The sequence below is a fragment of the Psammomys obesus genome, unplaced genomic scaffold, assembly GCF_907164565.1.
Source record: "Psammomys obesus unplaced genomic scaffold, mPsaObe1.curated_primary_1811, whole genome shotgun sequence".
NCBI classification, from domain to species: Eukaryota; Metazoa; Chordata; class Mammalia; order Rodentia; family Muridae; genus Psammomys; species Psammomys obesus.
This window is the reverse complement of record NW_026596244.1, coordinates 12,495,957-12,522,575: the sequence shown is the minus strand read 5'-3', so window position 1 is coordinate 12,522,575 and position 26,619 is coordinate 12,495,957. Positions and strand designations below refer to the sequence as shown.

Genomic DNA, 26,619 nt, shown 5'->3' with positions numbered 1-26,619 from the left:
TTGAGTCTGAAGCCAGCTCACCAATCAGCTACTCAGAAAAAGAGGCTTCCTAAAGCTGTCTTTTCCTGAAGGTTTAAAATATGCAGGCTTTCCCAATATTGAGTGAGAACCGCAGCGACCAGCCAAACAAGTAAATGAACAAATGAGAAATCCGTAACTCTTGGCTGAAGTCTGATTTGACAAACCAGTCATGTCCCCATTGCTACTGTAGACTTCTGAGATGGGTAGTAGGGCTCTTCCTCTGTGACTGCGTGCAGCCCAGGCACAGCCGTTATTTAGCTGTTTCCATGTTTGGATCCTCACTTGGAGGCTTTGCTTGGTATTCCCAGACTCTGGATAAAATGGGGTGTTTGATCGGGGTGACAAGACACCACGTACCCTGCCAGACTTGCTGGGGGCAGAGCTTGGCCTTCCAGGAAAAAGAATCCCTTTACTGTTTAAAAACAGTGAAATGGGAGCGGCGCGTGGTGACCCACATCTTTAATCTCAGAGCTTGGGAGGCAGAGGCTGGCGGATCTCTGTGAGGTCAGCCTGGTCTACAGAGGGGATTCCAGGAGAGCCAGAACTACACAGAAAAACCCTGTTAGAAGGTTAACTCTGTTTTTAAAGTATATTCGACTACATACAAATCGAGTCAGCTACTACAAAAATAAATGCACTTTTCGTGTCAGCATAAAAAATTTAGTTGTGTAGAGTATTTGACTACTTTGATCTCTTCCTTAAGCATGACAGTGAATTTAGAATGTGTTTAGAATTAACAGGGCATGAAAGAAAGGAGGCACAATTTGGGGTTGCCTTATGAAGTAAGTGGAAAGTGTGATCGGGTTTTTGTCTTCAGACAGGTTGGCTTTTAAGAGATTGTTTCCAAAGACCCAGCTAGATAAGTGCCTTGCACTCAGTCCTGGGACTGGCTCATTGGTGGCAGGCACTGGGTTGTACTCACCTGCAAAAGCTAATTGTGAGGTTTTAAAGAGTTTGTAAACCAGCTACTCTTTAAAAATTTTAACTCTATGAACTTACAGTCCGGTTCTAGAGAGATGTCTCAGCAACTAACATTTGCTGCTCTTCCAGAGGAACTGGGTTCAGTTCTCAGCACCCACATTAGATGGCCCCAAACTACCTGTAATTCCAGATCCAGGGGATCCGATCCCTTCCTCAGGCCTCCGTGGGCACCCACAGACGTATGGCATACATGCGTGCAGAACTCTGATTCTTTAAACTTAGAACTGAGGCTAGGGAATGAAGCTCTTTTAAGTGCCCATGTCCTACAGAACAGGACCCTGCAGGGAGAGTCCAGGAGTTTTTGTTTTACTTTTGTTTGTGATGGTGGTGGTTTTTCAAGACAGGGTTTCTCTGTGTAGCCTTGGCTGTCCTGGCACTCATTCTGTAGACCAGGCTGGCCTTGAACTCAGAGATCCACCTACCTCTGCTTTCTAAATATTTGGATTAAAGGTGTGTGCCACCACTGCCCGGCTAAGTCTAGCAGATTTTTGTCATTGTTGTTGTGTTTGATTTGGTTTGGTTTCTTGAAAGAGGGTTTCTCTGTGTAGCCTTGGCTGTACTGGGCTTGCGTTGTAGACCTGGCTGGCCTCAAACTCACAGAGACCTGCCTGCCCTTGTCTCCCTGAGTGCTGAGATTACAAGGATGCACCACCACGCCCAACTAGCCCATCAGTTTTTAGACACTTAAAAAAAAATTCTTCCAGAGGATACTCTGATTTTTTTTCCAGTGTTAATGATCAAATCCAGGGTCTCGCTAACAAACCTCTTATTGCATTCTTTTGGATTCAAGTCTGTAGTTAAGTGTGCACACATTTGTAGCTGTTCATCGTGTTGGTAACTGCACTGCGGATGGGGCAGTAGCTAGACTCTGTTGACAACATTGGGAGTTACTGACTCTGCTGTGACAAATACTCATCTGCTGCCATTATTTTAGTGGTTATCCTTGTCAAAATTTAAGACGTATGTAACACAAAAAGAGGCATGATGGTGGCGCCTGGTACTTGTCATATGACTTTTCTCTCGCCGTGAGACAGCAGGTGTTTTGTTGTTGTTTGTGTTGTCATCATGGTGACTATATGTGTATACAGGAATATAGCACATGTGTGATAGATCATGAAATGTTGGCTGGCCGGTAGTAGGTGTGCGTACATAAGTCTTGAAGTGAGCTTTTATAGTTTGGTGTTAATATGGCCTTTTCGCTTTCATTAATTAATTTGTTATTTTTTTAAATTTAGGAGTCTGCCATGGCTCAAGAGTCTCCCAAAAATTCTGCAGCGGAAATTCCAGTAACTAGTAATGGAGAAGTTGATGACTCCCATGAACACGGCTATACTAGGGTAAGAACACTTTACTTTCTGTTAATGCAGAGAATTGCTGCAGGTTTTTGCCAGTAATCTGAGGTTGTTATGAGGAATACTGGGTAGGCTGTCATACTGAGTTGCCAAGGTTGAGCTCCAGGGCCATAGCTTTGCTGTGTAGCTCAGTAATAGGAACATAGAAACATAAACTAAAATTTTATGTCATTAGCCAGAATGACAATGTATCTTACAATTTTGGCATATAAGTTATATAGTTTTTTTTTAGTTTCATAAGAAAAAAATAATAAATCTAGTATTTTACCCCTTTAAATATTACTTATAGACATTAACATATCCTTTTTAAATTTAGCATCGTATAACTGCTTTGTTTGAAAGTACGCGATGTCTAAGTAGCTGCTCTTGATTTTGCTGTTGTTTTAGTTTCCCTTCTGTTGCTGTGATAAGTACCATGACCAAAGTGGCTCCTGGAAGGGAGGGTATTTGGGCTATGGTTCTGGAAAGAGAGTCCACGCTGGGTGGGAAGCGTGGTGTAGAGTAGGAGCAAGAAGCTGCCAGTCAGATTCCTCTCCACACGCACAAAGGGTAAACTGAGAACAGGCAGTGTAGCCTCTCCAGTGGCGTACTTCCTCCAGCAAGGCTCTGCCATAAAGCCTCCGCAACCTCCTCCAACAACCTGTCAACCCAAGTGTTCAAATACATGAGCCTGTGGGGGACATTTTCATTCAAACCGCGAAAGCAGTTAATATCCTGAAAGCGGCATAATTGGCTGAGAAAGAAACTAAAATTTGAGGTGCATTTGTGTGTGTGTGTGTATGTGTGTATGTGCTGGGATTGAACCTGAGGCCTTGTGAATAATAAGCATATACTCTACCACTGAACTACAACCCTAGCCTAGTGCATTTAATTTTGTTCTGCCTCTAAATTTGGAATTCAATTAAATGTGTTCTAATGGAAAAATATGAGATTGGAAATCATTTGGGTTCACACTTCAGCTGTGTCATTTCTTACACTGTAACCTTGAGCGTGTTTCTGTTTGTATAATAAAAATAGTTACTTTGATGAGGGTATTAATAGTGAGATGAGTAGTGTGCCTTCTGAGGCCAGAAATGATAGTGCTACTTGTTATTTCTGAGTTAAACATTCTTCTAATGACATTTGATACGAGTGTACAACTTCAACTAAAAATATGGTTTCTATGGCCTTAAAAGGTTAATTTTGTTTTATTTTGCTTGTTTCTTTGTTTTTTAGACAGGGTCTCACTATGTAGCTCTGTCTGGCCAGGAACTCACTATGTAGACCAGGCTGGCACTGAACTCACAGAGATAGGCTTGCTTCTGCCTCTGGAGTTCTGGGATTAAATATACACAGCCGCTGGGTGTGTGTGTGATCGTGTGATTGAAAAACTAGTGGTTGAAAAGTTGTTAAATTATTTTAGCGTTTAGATACGCTTCTGCTTCCTACTTGAGAATGAAATTTCTGTGATGTTTTAGCTCAGCGCTCTCTGTCTGTGTCACTCTAACTTGCGTGGGCATTGGCCTGTGCTTTGTAAGTTGGTTAGCATAGCCTTGACTGCTTTCATACCCGCCAGCGGCCCCTCTCTTTTCTGACAAGCAGATAATTCTTCATGCAATGCTTAGTGTCAGGGTGGGGAGAAACTTACTTCTGGGTGGGAACTACTATTTTAGATTGTTCTCTGTGATAGTCTCCACACCTGATATTTATCTTAGTGTTTTCTATGGACAGAGTGCTTGAGAATGAATAATTTATAAGGAAAAGGTTTAGTTAAGTCACAGTTCTATAGGCAGGAAGTTCAAGGTTAGGCGGCTGCATCATACCGTCCTGTACCCTGGCAGGTAACACCACGTGGAGAGTGTGTTGTGAGTGGTAACTAAGTGTATGCAAGGGAGGAGGAGACAAGTAAACAGTTTTAACAACCTGTTTTTGAGAGAATCGATCCACTCACGAGAAAGCCGTCTGTGCCTCTCAGACGCCTCTCTTTAGCACGACAGCATAAATGACAGTGTAAATGTCTCCAGGGACAGACTGTGTTCACACTAGTAATTTCTTTCACTTGTCTGTGAGTGGCACCGCACCGAGGAAGTGCTTCGCCTGTGCAGTCAAGGTAACTTTCTGATCTCAATGTTTACTTTTTGTTCATATCAAGTTCTTTTTTTGGGTGTTGTTCTACAATTTACTTCACTTCATCTTAGAAGGCAGAGAAAGGAAAAACATGTTTGTCTCAGAGCCCCTCCATATCGGTGTGAACTTTTATCAGTGGCAGCGTTTCAGAGAAGCACTACACACTTGAACCAGCACATCCTGCCTCGTCCCACAGAGAAGCAGCACCCAGTGTGTACGCCCACTGCCCCCGCTCTTCACTGAGCGCATGTGTGCCGAGTCTCACATATCTGAGAGCCTGCAGTTAAAGTGACCTTTCCCCAAGAGTGGAAGCAATGTTTCAGAAGCACCTTTTGACTGTTTTCAAGGTCTTTTATGCATATGTTACCCTAAATAGTAGTTGCTTTATCATTTCAGTTTCTTAGTTAATGAACAAGAAACTGTGTTTAACCTCGAGTCATTTATTTTAATAAAAATAAAATTTTACAGAGAAAATAAGTGTATTATGGTGTTAATAGTAAATCAGTCTCACAGACCTAGATTCCTGAACAGAGATACATACATCTTTGCTGCTTGCTCATCTAGAGTCTTGTAGTAGTACTTTTGCATTATAGCCATAGTGCTTTCAAAGGATAGAATCTCACATGATCTCAGAATGGTAATTTACTGAGCTGCAATGATTTGGTTGGCCAGCTGGTGTCACTGTGGCACAAGCAATGCATTTACAAAACTTATTAAAGTTGACATTTTCATTTCTTGCCGCAGATTGTGTATTTTTATCTGACTTTGTGGCTTGTTCTGAGAGGCCATCCTCCGCATTCACATCTTTGTAGAGACTGATGGGAATGCTCCTGCTAGCAGTCCCTTAGTAGCGCTGTAGTACTAGGCTCATGTGTGAGTAACTCCTGGGATGGGCAGCAGTGGTCCTGGTCTCTCAGGAGCCACTTCTGCTCTCACAGAACATACTATTCTTTTTTCCTAAATAAAACTTTTGAACTGTATACCAACAATGGATGCTGTTAAAAAGTACTAAATAGCAGCTGGTGAAATGGTATAAACCTTCTAATCCCAGCTTTGGGGATGGAGGCCAGAAGGTCATGGTCATTCTCTGCTACATAGTAAGTTCAAGGCCAGATTGGACAACATGAGACTGTGTCTCAGAAGCACAGTAAACAGCAAAATAGAAAGCAAAAATGAAATACAGTGGATGTTGTTACCGTGTTTGTTAAATAATACCAGACATTTGCCAGTTGTAGCGTGAGGTAGAGAGGTAAACAGGTGTCACACACGGTTAAGCTTCTTGTCAGTTCAGCTGTGATTGTCAGGTTAGGGAAGTTACTTCATTAGATAGGGCAGAAATGGAGCTTTCCCTGTGGAATATCCCAAACAAATACAATAGTTTGGGTGTTTGCCATCTCTGAACTCTTGTATCAAAATTTCCACTTAAATGTGGGGAGTTACAACTGAGGGTCGTGAGATCATAAACACAGACTGCTAACTAGTTCAGGAGTTGCTGCTTAGAGACCCGTGGCTCTCCATGCTCTATTCTCCAGCAAGCAGAGGCCCCAGCGTGGTCAGGTGGAATTGCTAGCACTACACAGCTGTTCCCAAGCCTGTGTACTTTGACTGTATGTGCAGTGAGGGCGAGAATTTTCTCATTTCCTATTTCCAAGCCTGGCAGAATGTCTGGTGTGTAATAGAGTTTTCACTTCATGAGTGGTTTGTGAATGAACACGTTTGTTAGAGCTGGCCTAGAAATAAGGTTTCTGGACGTCTGAGGTGGGGGAGGGGGAGAGGCACTCCACTTTTCGGCCGACTGCATCTTGCTTCCTTACTTGTGCTGCTCCGGCTGTTGTTGCTTTTGTGGCTGTGCAGTCTTTGCTAATTTCTTAAATAACGTGGACAAATGATAGAGGTTGGTCAGATAAAGTATGCTGACAGTGTTAGGAGGAACTACTGCCAAGCTACAAGATCAGCTAGACAGATGAAGAAGGGTGAGGAGCGTTCCCCTCGAAGCACCTGTAAAGATTCTAAAGGAAGTGTAAAAACTGTGGGATTGTCACTTCACATGCCAAAGCGACTGTGTATGTGAGGTGGGACATAAAGTGTATGAGAAATGACCCTGAGACATCACAAAACATCAAGCTGTGTTAAGGGACTAACTTATGGAAAAGGCAGCGCAGAGCCACAAAACAGTATGAAAATGGGTTATCTCAACCAGATTGACATTTTGAAGGTTGAACCCGAGCTGAGCGTGGCGATACACACCTTAAATCCCAGTCTTGGGGAGGCAGAGGCAGAGGACCGTGAGTTAGAGGTGAGCCTTGAGGTCACTCTAAAGATGCTAGCCAGACCCTGTGAAGACGAGGTGGGATTGGAGGCGAGGAGGGCAAAGGGAGTTGTTTCGTACTACAGTGTAGAGATTCCATTGCAGGGCTGACAGGACAAGAGACAAGGAAAACAAGAATAGTCACCAAGACAGGAGAGGTAAGACCTAGATTCCAGTAGAGAAAGAACCACGCTTGAACAGCAGACTGTTCAGAGCCAGACACGTGGAAATCAGACTGTGATGTGGGAACGAGGGTAGGAACTGCTGTAGAAGGTGAAGTGCTTGAAGGGTCCCTAGAGCCTGTCGGTAGAGGATTGTTCCCTCGTTCGTAGTTCCCCTATAGCCAGAGTAAGAAGGAACAATTACTTCCTCTGCGGTTCTGCTCATGGGTTCAGGTGTCACACACACCATTAGGGTGTGCATCTTAAAACATTTATTGAATACTTCGTGTTCTTTATTTAGCTTGTTTCACACTGCTGTTCCAAAGTAGATTGCTATGCCAAGTTTCACATTGTGGATTTGGGCTTTAAATTTCCTTCTGGGACTGCAGAGATGGCTCAGCATTAAGAGCTTTTGCTGCTGTCTAGTGAGGACTGGAGTTTGGATCCCAGCACCCATGTCAGCAGCTCACAGACACCTATAAGCTCCAAGGGGTTCCAGGTCTCCCAGCCTCCATGAGAATCCTGGCACACACTCACACCCACAGATAGACACACACTCACGCAGGCACACTTACACAAAAACTTAAAAAATTGCATTCTTTTTTAACCAGTATTAAAACTAGAGACAACTTGCAAAGGTTTGAAATGAACACTCCTTCATAGCTTTAGGAAATCTATTAGTCTGATTTTGTATCATTTACAATGTATTAAAAATGCTTATGAAACTTATTTGAAGTTTTTTTTTAAAGCATCAGATTTGCTTATAGGCAAATTGAAAATTATTCTTAAATGTATTAAATACTTCAGCATTGACATAGCTTCAGTAGAGTTGAGACTTAAGCCATTTTATGGTTTGAATTGAATACCAGCAACATAAAAATGTGAAGAGGGGATTTAATGTTGGTTATGAAATGTACTCTATCAAATAGAGGAATAAATAAAAACCGACAGTACACACTTGAAGATTGTGTACGCTCTGAGGCTGTGTGGACACTTAGGAAACATAACACTCCCCAGTAGACAAGCGGACACACTCGGACCCTAAGCATTACCTCACAGGTTATCCATTCCTCTCAGACACCCTGAGTGGCTGTGTACCATCAAGCTGCTAGTCCCTTTTCAGAATTTTGCAGCACTTCATTCAAATGTTACACTCTTTTACACAGACAAGCTCTGCTTCTTGAAGGATTGCTACTTTTTGAGTCAAGGAACACCATGAGCGCTGTCAGGCTGGAGGCTGTCAGTAATAAAGCAGTAATAAGTAGTAAGGTAATAAAGCGTGTGTCACTTAAAAGTGGACGTCATCAGAGATGCCTATCGCATCTATTCAGTCGTTACTGCTGCAGCTTCTGCGCAGCCCTCCACTCTTAAGAGTTCTCTGTGAGAACTGGCTTATAGGTTCTTACGAGAGACCAGTACACGTGGCTAATGTTCTCACGTAAGTGCAGCTGGCGCGTATACCTGAGTACCGTTTGTGTACTGCCCATGTCAGGCGCTGTATTTGTTCTGTGAGCGAGCACCTGAGAAGCAGCTGATGGCTATTTTGGCTTACAGCTTGAGAGTCCAGACCATCATCACAGAGATGTCATCTTTCCCTTTTTTATTTGGTGTGAGACCCTAGCCCCAGAATGATGTCTCCAGTTCAGCTAACCGATTTAGAACCTCACTAGAAGATGTGTCCAGAGGGTTATTTCTGTGCTGACTCTAAACCTGTCAAGGTGATGGTCAAGATTAAGGCTCAGCAGCATTTGATTTGTTTAGATTTTTAAAGTCCTCATATTTTTCCTAAGGAGAGTTCATCTTCAATGAAAGATACATGTCTAAAAAATTAGCATGACTTATGAAATTACATCCTTGAAAAAAAAATAGGGAGACTAGAAATGAAGTGGGTAAAGCAGGATGACTTGTATCAAATTAAATAAGGGTGTTAAAATAGCAGAAAATTATAATAAATAAAAAAGTGAGTTCTGAGTTTTAAAATTTTAATCCTGTCTTGTATGGGTAAAGTAAAATATAAAGAGGGTATAGCTCAGTGGCAGATCTGTGTCTTACGTATGCAAGGCCCAGGTTTCTGTCCCCTACACTGAGAGAAGGGTGTAGGGGAGGCAGAGAAAAGGCACTGAGACCCTTTTGTTTGTCACTGAGTTACCACTGTGGAAAGCATTCATGGTCTCTCACATGCACCCCAGAGGTGACTTTATTGGATATCGGGTGCTGTAAGAAACCAGTTGAGACCAAAGACCCATGTTTTTCTTTCGCTTCACGAGAGGCTTGTTGATTTCTGTCTTGGGAAGAAGGTGTTTGGTTTGGACTTCGTGTCCAGCAGATATGCCAAGGCCTGGGCTTGAGTCCCTTAGACTCCTGAGAGCAGTGTTCTTAGAAGTGTGGAGGCATCAGGCTTTGGAGGACCTGCAGAAGCCTCCGGTGATGATCACTTCGTCTCTCCATCTCTTTTTGGAAACGTGCTTGTTCCAGTGTTTCTGTCACTACCAAATTAAGTTACTTTTATTGAAAGTCACAGTCTGCTTGCTGGCCTCTTCCTCTTTTTTTGTTTGTTCACTGTACTTTTCTTATTTTTAGCACAAAACTTACTCCTACCCTTTAAAGACTTTTTTTTTATTTATAGGCAGTTTCTGTTATGTAAATTCATTTTGTAGCCTACATATGTACTTTTATTTATTATTTGTATTTATCTTTGAGGTGAGTTCTTGCTATCAAACACCTGGGCTCAACGAACTCTATTTCTGAGTCTCAGGTAGCTGGGCTTAGCAAGTGTGTGCCATTTTACAACTTCAAGATCTCAGACTTGAAAGCTCTTTGTAGGTGTCTTATGGAGAGTCGGTGAATATTAGAAGTTAATTATATGGTTGTTTTAAAATACGGGCATGCCCTAAATGTAATTAAGATGGCATTGTTGGGTGTATTACTTAATGATGGGTCAAGAATGAGTGCTTATAATTCCATGTTTGAGGGATGATAAGGAGATCACTAATGACTTTGGTGTCTTCTGCTGTCTTTGTCATTCATAAAGTAAAAATCACTCATCCTACATTATATGCAACATATATAATCTTCAGTTGATCCAACTTCAAACATTCAGCAGGATTCTGTTTATAAGTTAATACGGGAGGGTATTATCCTACGTGCCCTTTGTGTGCTGTCTGTGAAGTAAGAATTATCAACCCGCAATTATCCCCATTTTAGCAATTATTCCCATTTTATAGTAAAGAATCTCAACAAGGTAGAGAAGCTGCCTGGACCACGTGGTCATTAAGTGACTACGCCAGGCTCTCAGGTGAGGCTCATCTGACCCAGCCTAGGAGCAGCTGTCACAGCCATTGCATCAACCTGGTTATTGCTGTTGATTTTTAAAGTATCGGAACTTGGTGTCAGAACTCTTCTTTACTGATAACCGCAGTGCTAAGCAGCCTTGTTTTCTTTCAGAAGTTCTGCTTGCATCTTTGTCTAGAAAGCATATTGGGATGCAGAGATAACCTTGACTATCACAATGTAAATGTTTTTGTTGCAGTCACTGTTAGTAACAAATCACTTGAGACCCACCTTTTGCATAATGCCAGTGAAGACACTAGTGTGGTGCAATGCAGGGTTGAGGACTGTGAGATTGAGAAGCCGTTCCCAGACGCGCTCCCTCCATTTTAGGTACCCTGTGATAAATCACTCAGTAACTGGCCTAGCTAGAAAGTTATGACATTTAAGGTTGAATAGATAGAACGAGGTTTTTCAAAACTAAGCAAAGATGCCTTAAAAGTAATGCATAGAGTACTTCATTGCAGTAAAATAAAAGTTGAGGTTTATGTATGGCCTAGAAATGCTGTAAAAAACCAACAGAAAGTCAATTGATGCATATTTAGTTTTCTATTCTTAGGAATAGTTAGGATCTGGGGAAAATCTTAAAAATGAATGAATATTTCAGTTATTAAAATGGTTCAGGAGAGTATAAAAGAAAGGATAATCAGAAGCAGTACTAAAGCTCAGAGGTATCCCTATGTGGAAATGGCATGAATCCCTGTGTGTTTATCAAATCATGTTTGCTCAGCCAGATGTAGTGACACAGGTCACTCCAGAATGCAAGAGGCCGCAGTAGAAGGGTTGCAGGTTTAAGGTCAGTGTGAAGCCCCATCTCTAAAATGAAAATACGTTTTAAATATTGAGTTTCTTTAAATGCTTAGGGTAACACTAAGGACATTAGTTGGTATAACCATTCAGCAGGTTTTTGACCTGGGTGCTCAGTCTTAATGGAGTTCCAAGGATTCCTCCAGAGGTGCCAGGTAGAGAAAGGCACAAGTTCATGCCAAGTCGCCAGAAAAGATACTCTGTAGAAGTCTGTCCTCAGGAGCTGTTTTTAATTCTCAAAGTAGATTTGTAGCAAATACTTTCCCCTAGAATGTAAGGATGATAAACATAGTTGTCTTTATTGTATTTCAGCCACTTTGTGTATATTGCCAAGTTCACATTGATAGCAGTGGAGAGTTTTAGGCGAATAGAGCATTGCTAAAATCTTGAGCAAGGATACATAAATAATGGATACAATTAGGAGTTGGAGGAATTCAGGAATCAGACAGAAAGTTCTTCAAATCATGTTGTTGCTACAGATGTCGCTGAACGTGTGCTGAAGTGTTTCCACCCCAGCAGCAGAGTAGATACAGGTGCTGAAATTCAGTCACCCTCTAGGCTGTCTGAGTGCTCTGTGATGCCAGTTGTAAATGTCAGCTATTCCACCATCAGCATGTAGCAGATTTTCATCACAAGTTTTAATTTTAATTATCCGTGAATTTCACTTGGCGGGGGCTGTACTTCTCTAATTTCAGGCTGTCCTTAGATGAGACATGATAGTATCCAGTTTATGATTGGTCTTGCCTTCGGCTTCTCTTTTAAGCTGTTCTTATATGTGTCCCAAATTAGTATCCTTAAAGTAGTTCTTTCACCAAATCAAGCACATCTGCTATTCAGAACTCAGTTTTTAAATTCAGTTGGGACTAAACTTCCTGTATTATCTGGCCTTCTAATTCCTGCTCCCCATTCCTCAGTGGAGACCATAGCTGCATTGGCCCAGGAAGCTTCCTTGCTGGCTTCCCTGCTTTGACAACTATGTGGTTATGACTCCAGAGTCTCCTGCCTCCTCTATGAGGGTCTTTGTTAGTTGAGATGCATCCTCCTTTACCCTCATTCTCATCTCTCCAACCTTCATGTCCTGATCTCTTAAGCTGTGATCAGTGTAAAGATAATGTTGTATTTGGCCTACATTGAACCTCCTAATAGCAAACCTTGCTGTATTTGATCATCAGAATGCCATGTCAAGTTAAGGAGATAATCTGTAGAAAGAGAAAAATCTCATAAGTGTAGTTAAAGGCACAATTCTGAAATGTTATGTGATATGAGATCTTTCACCAAGTTTTTTCTTTTATTCAAATGTTACCAAGGACTTAAAGCTTTCGTTACCATCTGGACTTGGACTCTCAGAAACTCAGATTACATCTCATGGCTTTGACAGTACCAAAGAGGGGGTTCTTGAAGCAGGAGCATCTCAAGGTAAGGAACCACATACTTCAAAGCTGGCTCAAGTGAAAGAGGGGCGGCCCACGAAGTGCCTCTTTTGTTAAGAAGACAAGAATTGAGCCCTTTGTTTCTGTGATGAAAAGTGACCGTGAACTTAACCATCCTTCTCTTCAGTTTAAACAGTTTCAGATCGCTCCTCTGATCTTTGTAGGAGTATACCAGTCTGCATAATTTGACTACCTACCTTCTTTCCAGGATGCAGCCTGTGCCTCACTCATGCCCTAGTGCTCAAGCACACCCCTTCAGCTCTCACATAAGGAACACTTTTTGATAACAGTTTTTAAATATTGTGAACGAAAGCCACAATCAAATTATTTTAAGAGGTAAACTTAGATACTTTTGGGTTAACCACAGATTTTAACTGTTGATTACAGATTTCAAAAGAAAGAGGATGAGCTTTTGTTTTCCTGTGCCTGCCCCAGAGGAGGTCTCCAAGGTCACCTGACCAAGGCCAGTACCCACTGTGGCTCATTACAGGTGGTCCTCGAGGCCGCACCACCCAGGCTCTCCTAGTGCCCATGCGCATAGACTGGCTGACTGGCTGACTTCATTGTGAGCCTTGGCAACGTTCTGAAATGTGGCCAGTGGGGACTATCACTGAACACTTGGTGGTCAGGGCTTTTGTGCAAGTAACTATGAGGGAAGGTGCCTGAGGGTTAGGTCAGCACGAGAGGCTGCAGCCTTCCGGCTTTTTGTTTTCTTTTTGTTCTCTCAAGACAGGGCTTCTCTGTGCAGCCTTGGCTGCCGTGGACGTACTCTGTAGACCAGGCTGGCCTCAAACACTCGGAGATCTGCCTGCCTCCGCCTCCAGAGAGCCGGGATTAAGGGTGTGCGCCACCACACTTGGCATGGTTTGACTTTTTATGACTTGAACAGTTAGAATAAGATAATTAATAATAATGTACTTTTCTATTTATTCCTAAAGTTAAAGGTCAAAAATTATACCTAAATTTAGCCTAAAAACCACAACAGATACTGAAATCTGCTTGACCACAGGAATGTGGCAGAATCACTGATAGCTTGAGTCCAAAGCAAATCTAAGCTCCTAGCAAGGAGGAGTGCTTAGTCCCCAGGGTGGGTTTGTTTGTTTGTTTTTGTTTTTTGTTTGGTTTGTTTGGTTGGTTTGGTTTGGTTTGTTGGGGTGGGGGTTGTTTATTTGTTTGCTGTTTTTTTTAAAATGAGAATTCTAATTCTTGCGCTTTCCTAAGTTTCTGTTGAGAGGAAATTGCTTATTTCCCCAAATTTAGCTAGCAAGATCCTGAGGTTTTGTGTTTGGTTTTTGCTTTTCTTTCGGGAGAGCGTCTTGGCGTGTAATCCAGGTGCTACCTCACCACCTCTCCTGGGTCCTTAGAATAAGAGGTGTGTACCATCATTCCCAGCTTTAAGATTTTGGATTCTTAAGAGGTTTTTGTGGGTATTAGTGAGCACTTTTGATCGCTAAGTTTAGATGGGAAGGAAACTACACCAGTCTGAAGGCTTACAGTCCTGAAGATACTGAAAAATGGAAGGTGACTTTGCAGGTAAGGCAGACAGCTAAAACTCCACCCACCTCAGCACCACATCATTTGCCATTTTAGTGGGATGCAATATCATTTGCTGCATGTATTATACACATGTCATATTGTGCGTGGCATCATTCCTTACAGAGATTAATGAACTGTAATAACTAGAACAACAGAGCTCTGTTCTTGAGGTCAGCAGACATGGAACTATAGCCATTTCCTTATGTTTACTACTTCCTTATGATGGGAACCCTGGGCCTTGGATAATAGAAATATGGTCTTTGTATAACATGGTTTTAGCCTAGATAGCCTGTTGAAGTGTCTTTAAGCTAGTAACTTGTAGATAGTGCTTTTGTATTTAGTTTGATGCTGGCGACCCTGTGCTGGCAACTCTGAACTTTTCCACGGGAGACTGTTTAACCTCTTGAGCCTCATTTCTCATATACTTCATTCTGAGTGTTCAGACTGCTTTATACTTATCAGCCAGTTTACTTTTAAGTTTTGTAGTTCAATAGATTTAAAGGGACAGATATCTCTACTTTTGAAAGATAGTTTCAGTCCATGTAGGTCTGTCATATGCTTGACTTCAGTGTAAGCAAGTTTTTATACTTTTACGACTAAAGGCTGTCTTTATCAGAATTTAGTGGAATTTGTACATTTCTTACTAATTATATATAAAGTGGATACTGTCTTTTTCCCGTTATGAATGAATTTCATCTATTTTTCTCAGAAAACTGGGGAAGATTATTATTAAAATAATAGTGTATTATAGGCATTAAAATACTCTCAGCTAGAGCCGGAGAGGGGGCTCAGTGAGTAAGAGCACTTGCTTTGCAAATGGGAGAATTTGAACTTGAATCTCTAGTACCCATGAAAATGCCAGGCCTGGCTTCTTGTGCTTGTACCTATGCCCCAATGCTTGGGAGATGGGGACAAGATCACTGGAGCCTGGTGGTGGCCGGCCTGGCTCCGGGTTCAGTGAGAGAATAAAGCTGTGTCAGGACAGTGATGCTAAGAGTGATGGTGCAGGACGCCTGAGATCCTCCTCTGGTCGTCACACATCCATTTGTGCAAACACACCACCTAGGCACTCACAGCTGCGCAACTACCAGTAAGCAGAGAAAATGCAATATTCTCAGCTAAGTGTTGAAAGAATTTCTAATGTTTTAGTGACTACTGTCTAACTTGATTTAATACTGGGTGTGTGTGTGTGTGTGTGGAGTCAGGACAGTGAGATCCTCTCTACATGGGTTCCCAGGAGCCACTGCCTCTCCTGCAGAGTCGCCTCGTCGGCCTGACAGACGGTAGATTTCACTTTTCTACAGAGGCTTGGGATAGGTAAACTGTCATTGTGCTCCAGACACTATGTGATAGACAGAACCAGAATTTCATCCCCAGAAACAGAATTAAAACTCGGTTGATTTACTTAAAAATTGTTCTTTCCTCTTGTTCTCAAACTTGACTGTTTGAAAATTTCCCAAGTCGCCTTCAAAAGCAGCAGGTGACTTTTGCACTGCTAGGGAGTGGATCTTGGGAGAGTCCAAGGTATGCTCTTAAAGGTCCATGGATGAGTCTCATGATCACCTGGGAAACATGACAGCACCAGTTCTGAAATGTCCCAAGAGTGCCTGAGTCTCAGGTACTGAGTTCTGTGCTTGCCCTGCATTCCCAGCACAGCCAGCAGTGTCTGCCGTACACACTTGGTTTATGATTGGGAGAATTTGCCAGCAGGGCCTGTGACAGCTCTAATTCTGACAAAGGACAGACGTCTTTTTACATTTTTGTGAGAAGTATTAAAAAATGCTTCAGTATTCCTTTCTTACACTTCAGCCTTTTCCTCATAGTAAAGTCTGGCAAGCTATGAGATAGATACTTAAACTATAAATCATTTAACTCTAGGACTTTCATATGACCTGGTTTTGAAAATAACAGACTCCAGGGAAGCTTGTTTAGCTGTGATCTTGCCAGTTCTTTTATATAGTGGGGTGCTTTGTTTGGTTTTGATAGGCTAATGAAAAGTTTATATAGAACTCAGGCCCACAGCATCATCCCTTAGTCCTTTCCTGAAAGCAAGCAAGCATATTAATTGTAGTCTTAATTGCAGTGTTTGACTATGTCGGTGGATCTGTGTTCAAAATGTCGAGCGTGTGGAGGAGGAAGCGGATTTTCACAGTTTAATGTCTGCCCTTTCCAGGTTCCTCAGCACCACCTTTGCCGTCTGTTCTGTCTCCCAGCAGGGTTGCAGCTAGTCAGCTGGCTCACCAAGGAGGTGACCTAACTGGCCCTGCAGGTATCCGCTGCACTGCTCCCGCTGAAGCCGCCCTCGCTCAGTTCCATGACTGCTCGCTCTGTGTCTGTAGGCATGTGCTCTTCTGGCAGGGCTGCTGCTCTCTCTAACGATGAGAAGTCACTCTTCTAGCCATCACCTGTCTTTTCAGCACAATTAAGTTGCATCTCAAACCTGAAATTTAGTTATTTTAAAGGTTAAAAACATAGTAAAATACAATTGAATCCAGTCTTTCTTTCTCTGGTTGGTGTAGGCCTGCTTATTTGATTCTAGCTTCTCAGCTTTGCGGCTCTGCCCTCTGCAAACGGAACGGGGTTTCGGCAGTCATGTTACTGTTGAGAATGAGTCAAGTGAAAAGGTTGTGTGCCTGTCAGTTTCAGCATACACATAGTTCGTAGATCGCAACAAAACATTGAAAAATACAGTGGACTTCGTATTGCACGCCTATAACCTCAGCGGCGATGAGGTGAGGCTTCAGGGTTCACGGCTGACTTGGGCCACATAAAGAGATGCTCTCAAAGTCACGACACAAAACAGAGAGATGGAAAAAACAAATTACACATTTCCTTTTGTATGGCATTAACATTTGATTCTGAGAATTTTATAAATTCTTGGTTTTGGTTTTCTTTGTGTGTTGGGTGTGGGGAAGCTGTACGGGAAGCCAACCTGGCTGTTGGAATAAGTGGGAGGAGAGAATGGACACTTACCGACTTTTGGTGCGTGTGCGCGCACGTGTGCATGCACCGTCCACAGGCCAGCCTTGGTTGTCTTTTACGGCCAGTCTCCGCCCTGTGTTTTGAGGCTGGTGTCCTTCTCTAAGCCTGAGCTTACCCGCTCAGCTAGGCTGGCTGACCGCTGAGCTGCAGGGACCCCTGGCCACCGTCTGTCCTGGGGCTGCCGACCTGCAGCGCTACGCCAGCTTCCTCCATGGCTGCTGGGATCCGAGCAGGACCCCTGGGCTCAGGCAGCAGGCGCTGTCTGAGTGCGGCCTCCCAGGCCAGCCAGGCGCTCCTTGTTTTGGTTTTTTAAGGTAAATTTGCAGCAGAATTTGTTTCTTAAAGTGACACAAACTACATGTTTCCCTAGTGGACAGAAATGTTTGGAAGTGATGAGGAAATTATCCTAATTTCCAGGAGGCTCTAGTCCTTCATGCAGTAGGGACCTTTGCATTTTTTATTTAAGTAGTTTAGTTTGAATAGCATCAGGTTTCATTTTTCTCTCATGCCCTGTGTTTATCTGGATTGTGCTTTTGTCTTTTGTTACGATCCTGCAGGTGGCCAAAGAACACGTACAAAAAGTGGACCAGTTATCCTAGCAGATGAAATTAAAAATCCTGCAATGGAAAAGTTAGAACTTGTTAGAAAATGGAGTCTCAACACATACAAGGTTTGTAATTTTTTAATTTTCTACCCTATCTCTAAGACTTTTTTCACTTAACATGTTATTCACATTATCATATTGTGCTTAAAGAAACATGAAAAATAATACCATCTAAACATGAATATGCAATTAGGAAATAAAATATTTGTTCCATTATTTATATGTACATATAATTTAAAATTTAGTGCAAAAGAATTTTAAAAAGACCTACTGAAACACTTAACTCTAGCTAATAATCCATATAATTAAAAAAAAAAAAGATATAAAACAACTTGCGTGCAGTGACACCTGCCTATAACCCCGGCACTTAGAGCAGAGGAGGAGGGGTGTTGTTCCAGGCCGGTCAGGGCTATGTGTGGAGACTGTCTCATACATACAGAGGCAAACACACACACACACACACACACACACACACACACACACACCACACCACACCACACCACACCACACCACACCACACACACACAGGATCTTAGAATATCTTTAACCACAGAACTAGTATAGATGCACTCACTTGCTCTCCTTTTTTAATAGTTTCTTTACTTCTTAAAAGACACAGACTCAATCTAGAGAGATGGCTCAGAGGTTAAGAGCACTGACTGTTCTTCCAAAGGTCCTGCGTTCAATTCCCAGCAACCACATGGTGGCTCATAACCATCTGTAATGAGATCCAGTGCCCTCTTCTGGCCTGCAGGCAGGCCTACATGCAGGTAGTACATAGTAAATAAATAAATAAATCTAAAACAACAACGACAAAAAAGACCTAATAGACTCACTCTGTTGGCCAGTTTGGCTGCCCTTCCTGGGGGCAAGGGATCCTCCTGAGTTACCTGGACTACAGGCTTATGCCACTGAACCTGGCATTTTTTTTGATATTTTATGGTAGCTGAAGGCTAAGAGGCACACTAGTTATCCAAAGCTAGGAACTCGGTGATCCTGTGATCATTCCTAACTGTACAGGCAGCCCCAGATTGTAAGTTCAGCGTGGCTGTTGGTGTTGCTCTGAGTCACTGGTGGTTGTTTCCCTAAGGCGCTCAGTAAAACAAGAAAGCCATGTTTAATCCTACAGCACATGAGATACGTTACGAGCTGTTCCAGCCCCAGACCTCCTCGCACACGCGAGTCTTCCCGGGGGTCTGACACTAGAAGCCACAGGACACGTAAGATGGGACCCCAGCAGCTCAGGCTGCAGCATAAGCTACAATGCTTATGTTTTGAGTTGGCAATAGGTCTAATGGTTGGCATGGTCTACGTTTTCACACATAACACTTTTCTGTAAATGTGTGTTCTCACGAGTAAATAACAGAGTGGAATTACGCTTTCAGGGCATTGCTTTAAAATACGAACTGAAACCCTGTATAAAAATACAAGCTTTCCTGCAGTGTGAGAGATTGAACTATAACAAGGTTTCTTAATGTTGTTCAGATGTATCTGTTTTGGTTTTGTGTGAGTGTTCTGCCAGCATGTGCCTGTGTGCGCCACACTTGTGCCAGGTGCCTGTTATGGGAGGATGTCAGATCTCCTGGAGCAGGAGTTATAGATGGATACAAGCCTCCATGTGGTCCTGGGGCCTGAACCCGGGTCCTCTGCAAGAGCAACAAGTGTTGTTAACTACTGAGCCATCTACCCAGCCCCCAGAGTTTTCTTAGTGAGATAAAAGGGCTATATGAGTCTTCCCAGAAGTCATTTAGCTCATGTGATCACGTGACCTGAGATGTGCTGGTGGAGCTGTTCTCATGAAGGACATCCTTGTATGCCCTTACCCCTCTGTTCTCAAGGCAGGGCTGTATGACTCTTGCCTTTATGTTCTCTCAGAATACAAGTGTTGAGTATTTGAAATCCCCTCCCTCCCTCGTGCTGATCTAACATATCTAATCAGTCATGCAATCCTGTGGATTCTCCCTTGCCCCAGTCCTGGTCCATAGCTTTATTACTCTCTTACTATTGTTACAGCTTAGCAGCTAGTTGTCTTGGCCTGGTGTGGTCATTTTACTTTAAACTTCCTCAGCAGATCCCATTATCTTTAGAACGACATGGCCCTTACCCAGCTTACCTACTTTACGTTACGTTTGTCTGCAGATCCTACCATACCATTTTACCCAGGAATCTCCTTAAGAATCTGTTTTCTCAAGATTCTGTAACTGCATGAGGGCATTTTGCCAGCTATTTGGAATTCCCCTTCCTTTCACTTGTGTAATTTTCATGACACACTGAGCTTCATTCTTGAAAAACAAACAAAAAAATTTTCCCCAAAAAAATTTATTATAGACTAAGAAACAAAAACAGACTAGTAAAAACATAAACAAAACAGGGAACCCTATTCAGCTATTTCTTCAGATAAGATTAAGTAAGAATTAATTTGAGAAGGTGCATTCAAGCCCTAAGCTGGAAGTCCTTTCTGCTATGTATTGTTTTAGTGTCTGTTCTTCCTGCCTCCTTGAGGTAGGCTCTTGCTGTATTGCCCTTTTTGAAATATTTTTCTTTTTTTCATTTCTCTCTCTCTTTCCCCCTTCTCTTCCTTCCCTCTCTCCTCTCTAAATAAAAATAAAAGAATAAAAAATAAAGCCTCAAGCATTCAGTTGATGTCTTTGCCGACTGTGAGGTTTTATTTTAAAGTCGCTCTTAAATTTTGAAGCAGTTTCCATTAGCATCCCCCCATAAAATGGATGCCCGTGTCTCTAAGTCAGTGTCTTTCACCTTTCTGGCCCATTTTCCTTGTCAGTGTGTCCCATTTGTTCATTGGCTGAGTTGTTTCCCCTGTTTATTTCCCCTTTAGGCTCCCTTCTGTATTTTGTCTCAATAAACTCTCTTTAATTTGTGAATTGCTGCTGTGAATTTGTTCTTTCCCTTGTACTTAAGTGCATGTTTGTTTTGCCATCACAGCCAACTCTGAGATACTTAAATAATCAGAGTACTCGGGCTGTCTTGTCTCATGAGCCAGTTGAGTGGTGCCTGGCTGCATCCGTGTCCCACCCATTTCATCTGTGCCACTCAGTGGTGGCTTTAACCCTCTGGCTCTGTAACATACCAAGTTAGCTGCAGCTGGAAGCTACTGTCTTCTAAGTGACTCTTTGGGAGGTGAAGGGGAGACCAATAAAACGTTGGCGCGTAGCTTGGGACTTGCTGTGTGGGTAGTTCAGTGGGTTTCAGATGCAGAGATCTGCCTGCTTCTGCTGCCTAGTGCTGGGACGAAAGGTGTGCACCACCACAGCCAGCTAAGTGAGCTCTTTATGGTGAAGCTTCCACCGTTTATTGTGGGCAGTCTTCATCTCACAGACTTGGAGGGAAGGCAGAGAAGCTAGATGCTGTCTGTAGCCCTGCTGTGCACTGTATCCCAGCCTTCAGTTCTGCGCTTTCATTTCTGAATGTTTCGGGATTATGCCAGAAACTTCCTGAGGCCCTGAATACTGAAGAAATGAGTAACAGCTGTATACTATTTTCTTTTTTTAACCAAACTGGATTTGGTTAAATTTTTAAATTTAACCAAATTTGGTTATTTAACCAAATTTGGATTTGGTTAAAAATTTAGATTTTCCTTAAGAATGTATAGGTATCTCATGTAGGTTTTGTAAATTCACTTTCAGAATTTAAGTAATGTGCCCAAACTTACCTCCGATTGCCTCATAATCAATATCTTACTCTTCCTACTGCCCTAGTTGCAGGAAATAGAAAGCATTTCTTCATTAGATCTCGACCCAGGTGCCTGCTGGTGAGCACCAGCTTTTCTGGAAAAGTGGTCATTCGCACAGCAGTAGAATTTTCATTCTGTGCTATCTGCAACCCTCAGCCAATGAATTCTAGCTTTTGACTCTCAACAGACTTCATATCTGGGTTGCTGTGGAAAGCATTATGCTTTGGCTTGTAAATAAAGTAAAAGACTGATAGGAACTCTGGGAACCAGCACCTTCTCTTTTGTCTTGTTACAGGCTCACATACCATTTTTGTCAGTGTTTTTCTCCTTAAAATCAGTCTCAAGTTAAACTTTTCTGTTTTGATTTTCATCTCCCAGAACAGTATTCTTTATTTTGAGTGACTGTGTCTGTGTGTGTGTGTGTACTCTTTCCATAGCACACCTGACCTGTGGAGGTCAGAGGATAACTTGCTGGAGTTGGTTCTTTCACCCCACCATGACGTCCTAGGGGTCAGGCTTGGCAGCACACACCTTTCCTGCCTGTTAATCCTGTTGCCCTCATCCTTTGCCATGGTGCAGGGACTTGGCCTGACGAGGGCTGTAAGAGAACCAAGGAAAGATAAACATAAGAACAGACACACAGAAAGAGCTGGGATGGTGGACTAGGTTCTCTGATGAAGAAACTCCAGCATGTTTATTATACAGACTTGAACCGGGAGGCCAGGTTGGTACCCACAGATAAGCAGGAGGCAGGGCCTGTGGCATCCAGCCAGAGCAAGGACACTGGTGTAGCTTGCACAGTAGGAACTTCCTTGCTTGAGGGCGCAGTCAGGTGCAGTACTTTGCATCGCTGTATTATCTTACTGTTCTCTTTTTGCCTTACTAAACAAGGTACATCTTTCTACTTTCAGTGTACTCGGCAAATTATATCTGAGAAGCTAGGCCGTGGCTCAAGAACTGTGGACCTTGAACTTGAAGCTCAGATTGATATATTAAGAGATAATAAGAAAAAATATGAAAACATTCTGAAATTGGCTCAGACATTGTCAACGCAGCTTTTCCAGATGGTGCATACCCAAAAGCAACTTGGAGATGCATTTGCCGACCTGAGTTTGAAATCTCTAGAACTCCACGTAAGATTGTTTAAAATAACTCTCAGGGGTTGTGAGTATAACGATGCTAGTCAAAGTATTCTGAGAGGTAATCTTTTCATTTATGACTTGGTAAACTCTTAATAAAATTGGTATTGTTGTGTTTGAGCGCTGGACATGGAACCCAATGACTGGCATGTGCTTTACTCCGCTGGGCTGTATCCCCAAACCCCAATATACATGGGACTTTGAGGCATTCTTTATAAGATACTACATCATACAATCTTTTTGTTTAGTTTAGTTTTGTTTTGTTTTGTTTTGAGACAGGTTTCTCTGTGTAGGCCTGGCTGTCCTGGAACTCACTTTGTAGATCAGGCTGGCTTATGGGGATGCCTCTGCCTGCCTTTCATCACTTGCCTTTGCCTCCCGAGTGCTAGAGCTAAAGGTGTTGTGACACCACCCAGCTTATATCACACGATCTTTAAGAAGATCTAGATGACTGTCAGTGTAGTGACCCATTCATGCCTGGAGTAGATGGCAGCTGGGAAGTCCAGGAGAAAGTTCTTGGAGAGAGAAGAGAAAAGATTACTAAGCCCACCCCGGCCTACGAAGAACCGTAACTACCTATGAACCTTTGGTAGGATAGAAAGTAAGTTAAGCACTTGCTGTGAAAACCTCTTGCCAGCTTCCAAATATGTTAAACAAATAGTTACTCCTTAAGTGGACTTGTGGTATATGTTCACTAAAATTATTAAAATCAATTAGATTAGACTCTGGAGTACAGCTCAAATAGAGTATGTGTTTAGCATTTCTAAGGCAGACATTTAGAATGGAAGTCATATATATATATATATATATATATATGTAAATATATTTTTATGTATATAAAATTTATCTCTGTAAATACCGAGCAGAACATTCTTATTTTAAGACAAAAGTCTCTAGGCCCAATTAGGTCTTCACTCCCGACACAACCACGTGTGACGTTGGACTTCTCATCTTCCTGCCTCGGTTTTTTGATTGCTAGAACCTACATGTGTGTACTCCCGTGCTCAGTTCACATGCTGCTAGAGATTAAACATGATAGGCAGTCACTCTACCAACTGAGCTGCAGCCCAAGCCCAGCACAAATCTCTTGAGAACTGCTGTCTTACAACTCATTTGATATCTGGCTATTCATCTTGCCTGGAGCAAAAGATAAAAATCCTTCACCCGACAGATGTCTAACCTGAAGAAGTAGATCATTTAAAAGCAGAAAATCATTTGGTCCTAGAAATTTGGATAAGAAATTTGGTATAGACATTGATATAGTACAATAATAAAAAATACAGAAAATCAAATTTTAGAAGCTCTATCAGACAGAATTTGTTTTAGATTAGATACATGGATTTTTTCCCAGGGTCTTTCTTCTGTTGCATTGGTCTCTCTGCTCTTCTTTCCCCCTCATTTGTTGAGATTGTAATTAATTGTATCATTCTGTCTTTCCCTTTCTTCCCTCCAGATTGTCTCCTATACCCTTTCTTGACCTCTTTTATTCATGGCCTCTGTTTTCATTAATGTGTGTGTATTCTTAAATATATGAATACAACCTACTGTGTCTGTATGTTACTCCTGTATATGTTTTGGGTAGCCAATGGGGTGCTTTTCCCTGGGGAAGACTATTTCTTCCTCTCTTGCTCTTCCTTAGCTGCCTGTAGTTCTTTTGTAGGATGAAGGCCTTGTGTGCAGCCCCCCATCACTCCCATCCCTGTCCCTCCACATTCTCATCCATGTCCATGTTCCCCACCCTGCATCCACATCAATGTCCACGCCTGTGTCCCCGTCCACATTGATGTCCTCATTCATGCCTGTGTCCCCTGTCCATATCTGTGTTAACATGCCTATTGGTACTCTTCCATGCTCTGTTACACAGTAAGTAAGAAGAGCTCCTTAATTTTGTAAATTTGTTAACTATTATGTTTATATAAATGTAGGTTTTTGTTTTGTGTTTTGAGACAAGTTTTCACTGTGTAGCCTTGGCTGTCCTGGACCTCACTCTTTCAAACTCACAGAGATCTGCCTGCCTCTGCCTCTCAAATGGTGGGGATTAAAGGTGTGCACCATCATACCCAGCTATAACTCTAGTTTTTATGGTTTCCTTTTTTTTTTTTTTTTTGTTGATGTTTTTTAAATTTTGGCTTTTACCTCTTAATGTCAAAAAAAAATGAGCATAATTACAATATTTTAACATTTTCTAGAAGTTGAAGAAAGTGTTCGATTCCATACTTTGTTATATGCAATAACATTTAATTATACATCATATGTAATTTAGTTCGTAGAAAATGTCAGAAAGATCCTGCTGTCCTCCCTTTAATTATAGAGATGCTGATGATGGTAGGATGATTAATTGCTTCCCCGTTGATTGACAGTGTCTGCTTGTTTATTTATTTATCTAATTTGAAACAGGGGCTTGCCCTATAGCTCCAGTTGGCATAAGCTGGAAACACTTCTATCGTTTTAGCCACCTGAATGTTAGGATTAAAGTGTGCAGTATTCTTGCTGCATACATATTCCTACATTTGCACTCCGCACAAGTGAGAAAACCGAGTCTAGAATAAAGCACATGACTCTCTCCTAAATAGAACATGTTTTTAGCAGAATGTCATTTTGCTCCCCTAATACTTAACTGAATTATTAAATAAGTTATCATATAGAAATGTAATTATAACTGTAGCGCTACATTAAAGTGTCATCTTCTTGTTAACTTCGCTGCTTTTCTATAGCTAAAATTGAAGTGTTTTATATCAGACTAGAGAACTCAAGCTAAACGTCGCCTATTACGGTAAAATGGGATTGCTGTCTTTGGTCAGATGTGTTCCCGCTCCCTTGGGTGGGCGGCTCGCACTGCTGAGCATGCAGGCTGTGTGGTGCCACACGGGACGGCGTTGTCTGAAGCGTTGGCTGAGCTGAGACACAGCTTGGTGGAGTGAGCTGGAGCTGGTGTTGAGTGACTCGTGTGTGCCCACATAGACCTGACTGTGAAAGGCACCCAGTCCCTGAGTTTACCAAGAGCTGTGTCTTGTCAATATTTATACTTTCAGGAAATTCAACCAAAACACACACAAAAATGCAATCCATTTTATGCCTGAAAGTTTTAACCAATTGTTACCTAATTTGGTCTTGAAAGTTCTAACTTCTTTTGATTAATAAACTGCTGTATTTCCCCACACAGCTGTGTTTATAGTATAATAGAAACAAAATGTAGGAAAAATATTCTTTATGGTACAGAGTAATTTAGCTTTTAAAATTATTTAGATTTAGCTGTGTGTCTGGGCTAATGATAATTTTGGTTTACTAAACTTTTAGTAATTATGTCGCTAGGTATGATTTAGTTTCTTATATATTTAAAGATTAGCAGAAAAAGTAAAACTTCTGTTGCTAGATTTCTAAGTCAGACATTTTCTCATTGGTAATATGTTTACGATTTCAAAGTGGTGTCTACTGATTTATTAGTAGACCAGTTAAGATGTCGTCTTTGTTTTAGGAAGAATTTGGCTATAATGCAGATACCCAGAAGCTGCTGGCCAAAAACGGAGAGACTCTTCTTGGGGCCATTAATTTTTTCATTGCTAGTGTGAACACCTTGGTGAATAAAACAATTGAAGATACACTAATGACTGTAAAACAGTATGAAAATGCCAGGTAGGTATTCACTTTCTCTATATTGTTTATTTTACAGATGACTTGTATTTAGTAACTGTTTCGAGTTGCAAACAAGAGAAACATAACTGTCCCGTATGGGAAGATAAAGAATGTACTAGAAAAAGCAAAGATGGTTATTTGGCTCTATGCTCAAAGGTGCTTGCTACATCAGTCTCATGATTGGCTTAGTATTGAGACCCATGTAGTGGTAGAAGGAGAGAGCCACATCCACAGAGTACTGTTCTCTGACTTCCAGAAAAGGATAGAAGGTCGGAAGTTAGTTCTCAGAAAGAACAAACGGGACAGAGGGTTTTGAAGACAGGCAATGAGTTTTTAATTAGCATATGAATCTGGTTTCCTAGATATGTGATGCTGCCACCTCAGAAGTGATTTTCAGAAGGCCCTGAATACTTTTGCTGTGTGAATGTCCACTTGAGCCTTATTCATATACCCCAACTTCGCTTGCTAAAGGGGAAATGAAGGAGCTCCCAATGCTATCTTCCTTTGTCCTACCAAGTAGACTTCAGAATCTGAGCTAATG

General features: G+C 41.9%; 1 protein-coding gene across 4 annotated transcripts in view; it reads left to right on the top strand.

Annotated features, from left to right (window-relative positions):
- Window positions 1-26,619, top strand: part of Arfip1 (ADP ribosylation factor interacting protein 1) — a 64,022-nt gene that overhangs the window by 16,761 nt on the left and 20,642 nt on the right. For 3 of the 4 annotated variants that reach the window (XM_055596505.1, XM_055596502.1, XM_055596504.1), the window contains 6 exons: window positions 2,238-2,339; window positions 12,371-12,479; window positions 16,203-16,298; window positions 17,569-17,681; window positions 22,218-22,439; window positions 25,921-26,078. In XM_055596505.1, the coding sequence (XP_055452480.1) occupies window positions 2,247-2,339; window positions 12,371-12,479; window positions 16,203-16,298; window positions 17,569-17,681; window positions 22,218-22,439; window positions 25,921-26,078 (791 nt within the window). In that variant the 5' untranslated portion in view covers window positions 2,238-2,246. The remainder of the gene's footprint in view (window positions 1-2,237; window positions 2,340-12,370; window positions 12,480-16,202; window positions 16,299-17,568; window positions 17,682-22,217; window positions 22,440-25,920; window positions 26,079-26,619) is intronic. The other variant, XM_055596503.1, reaches the window with a different exon arrangement.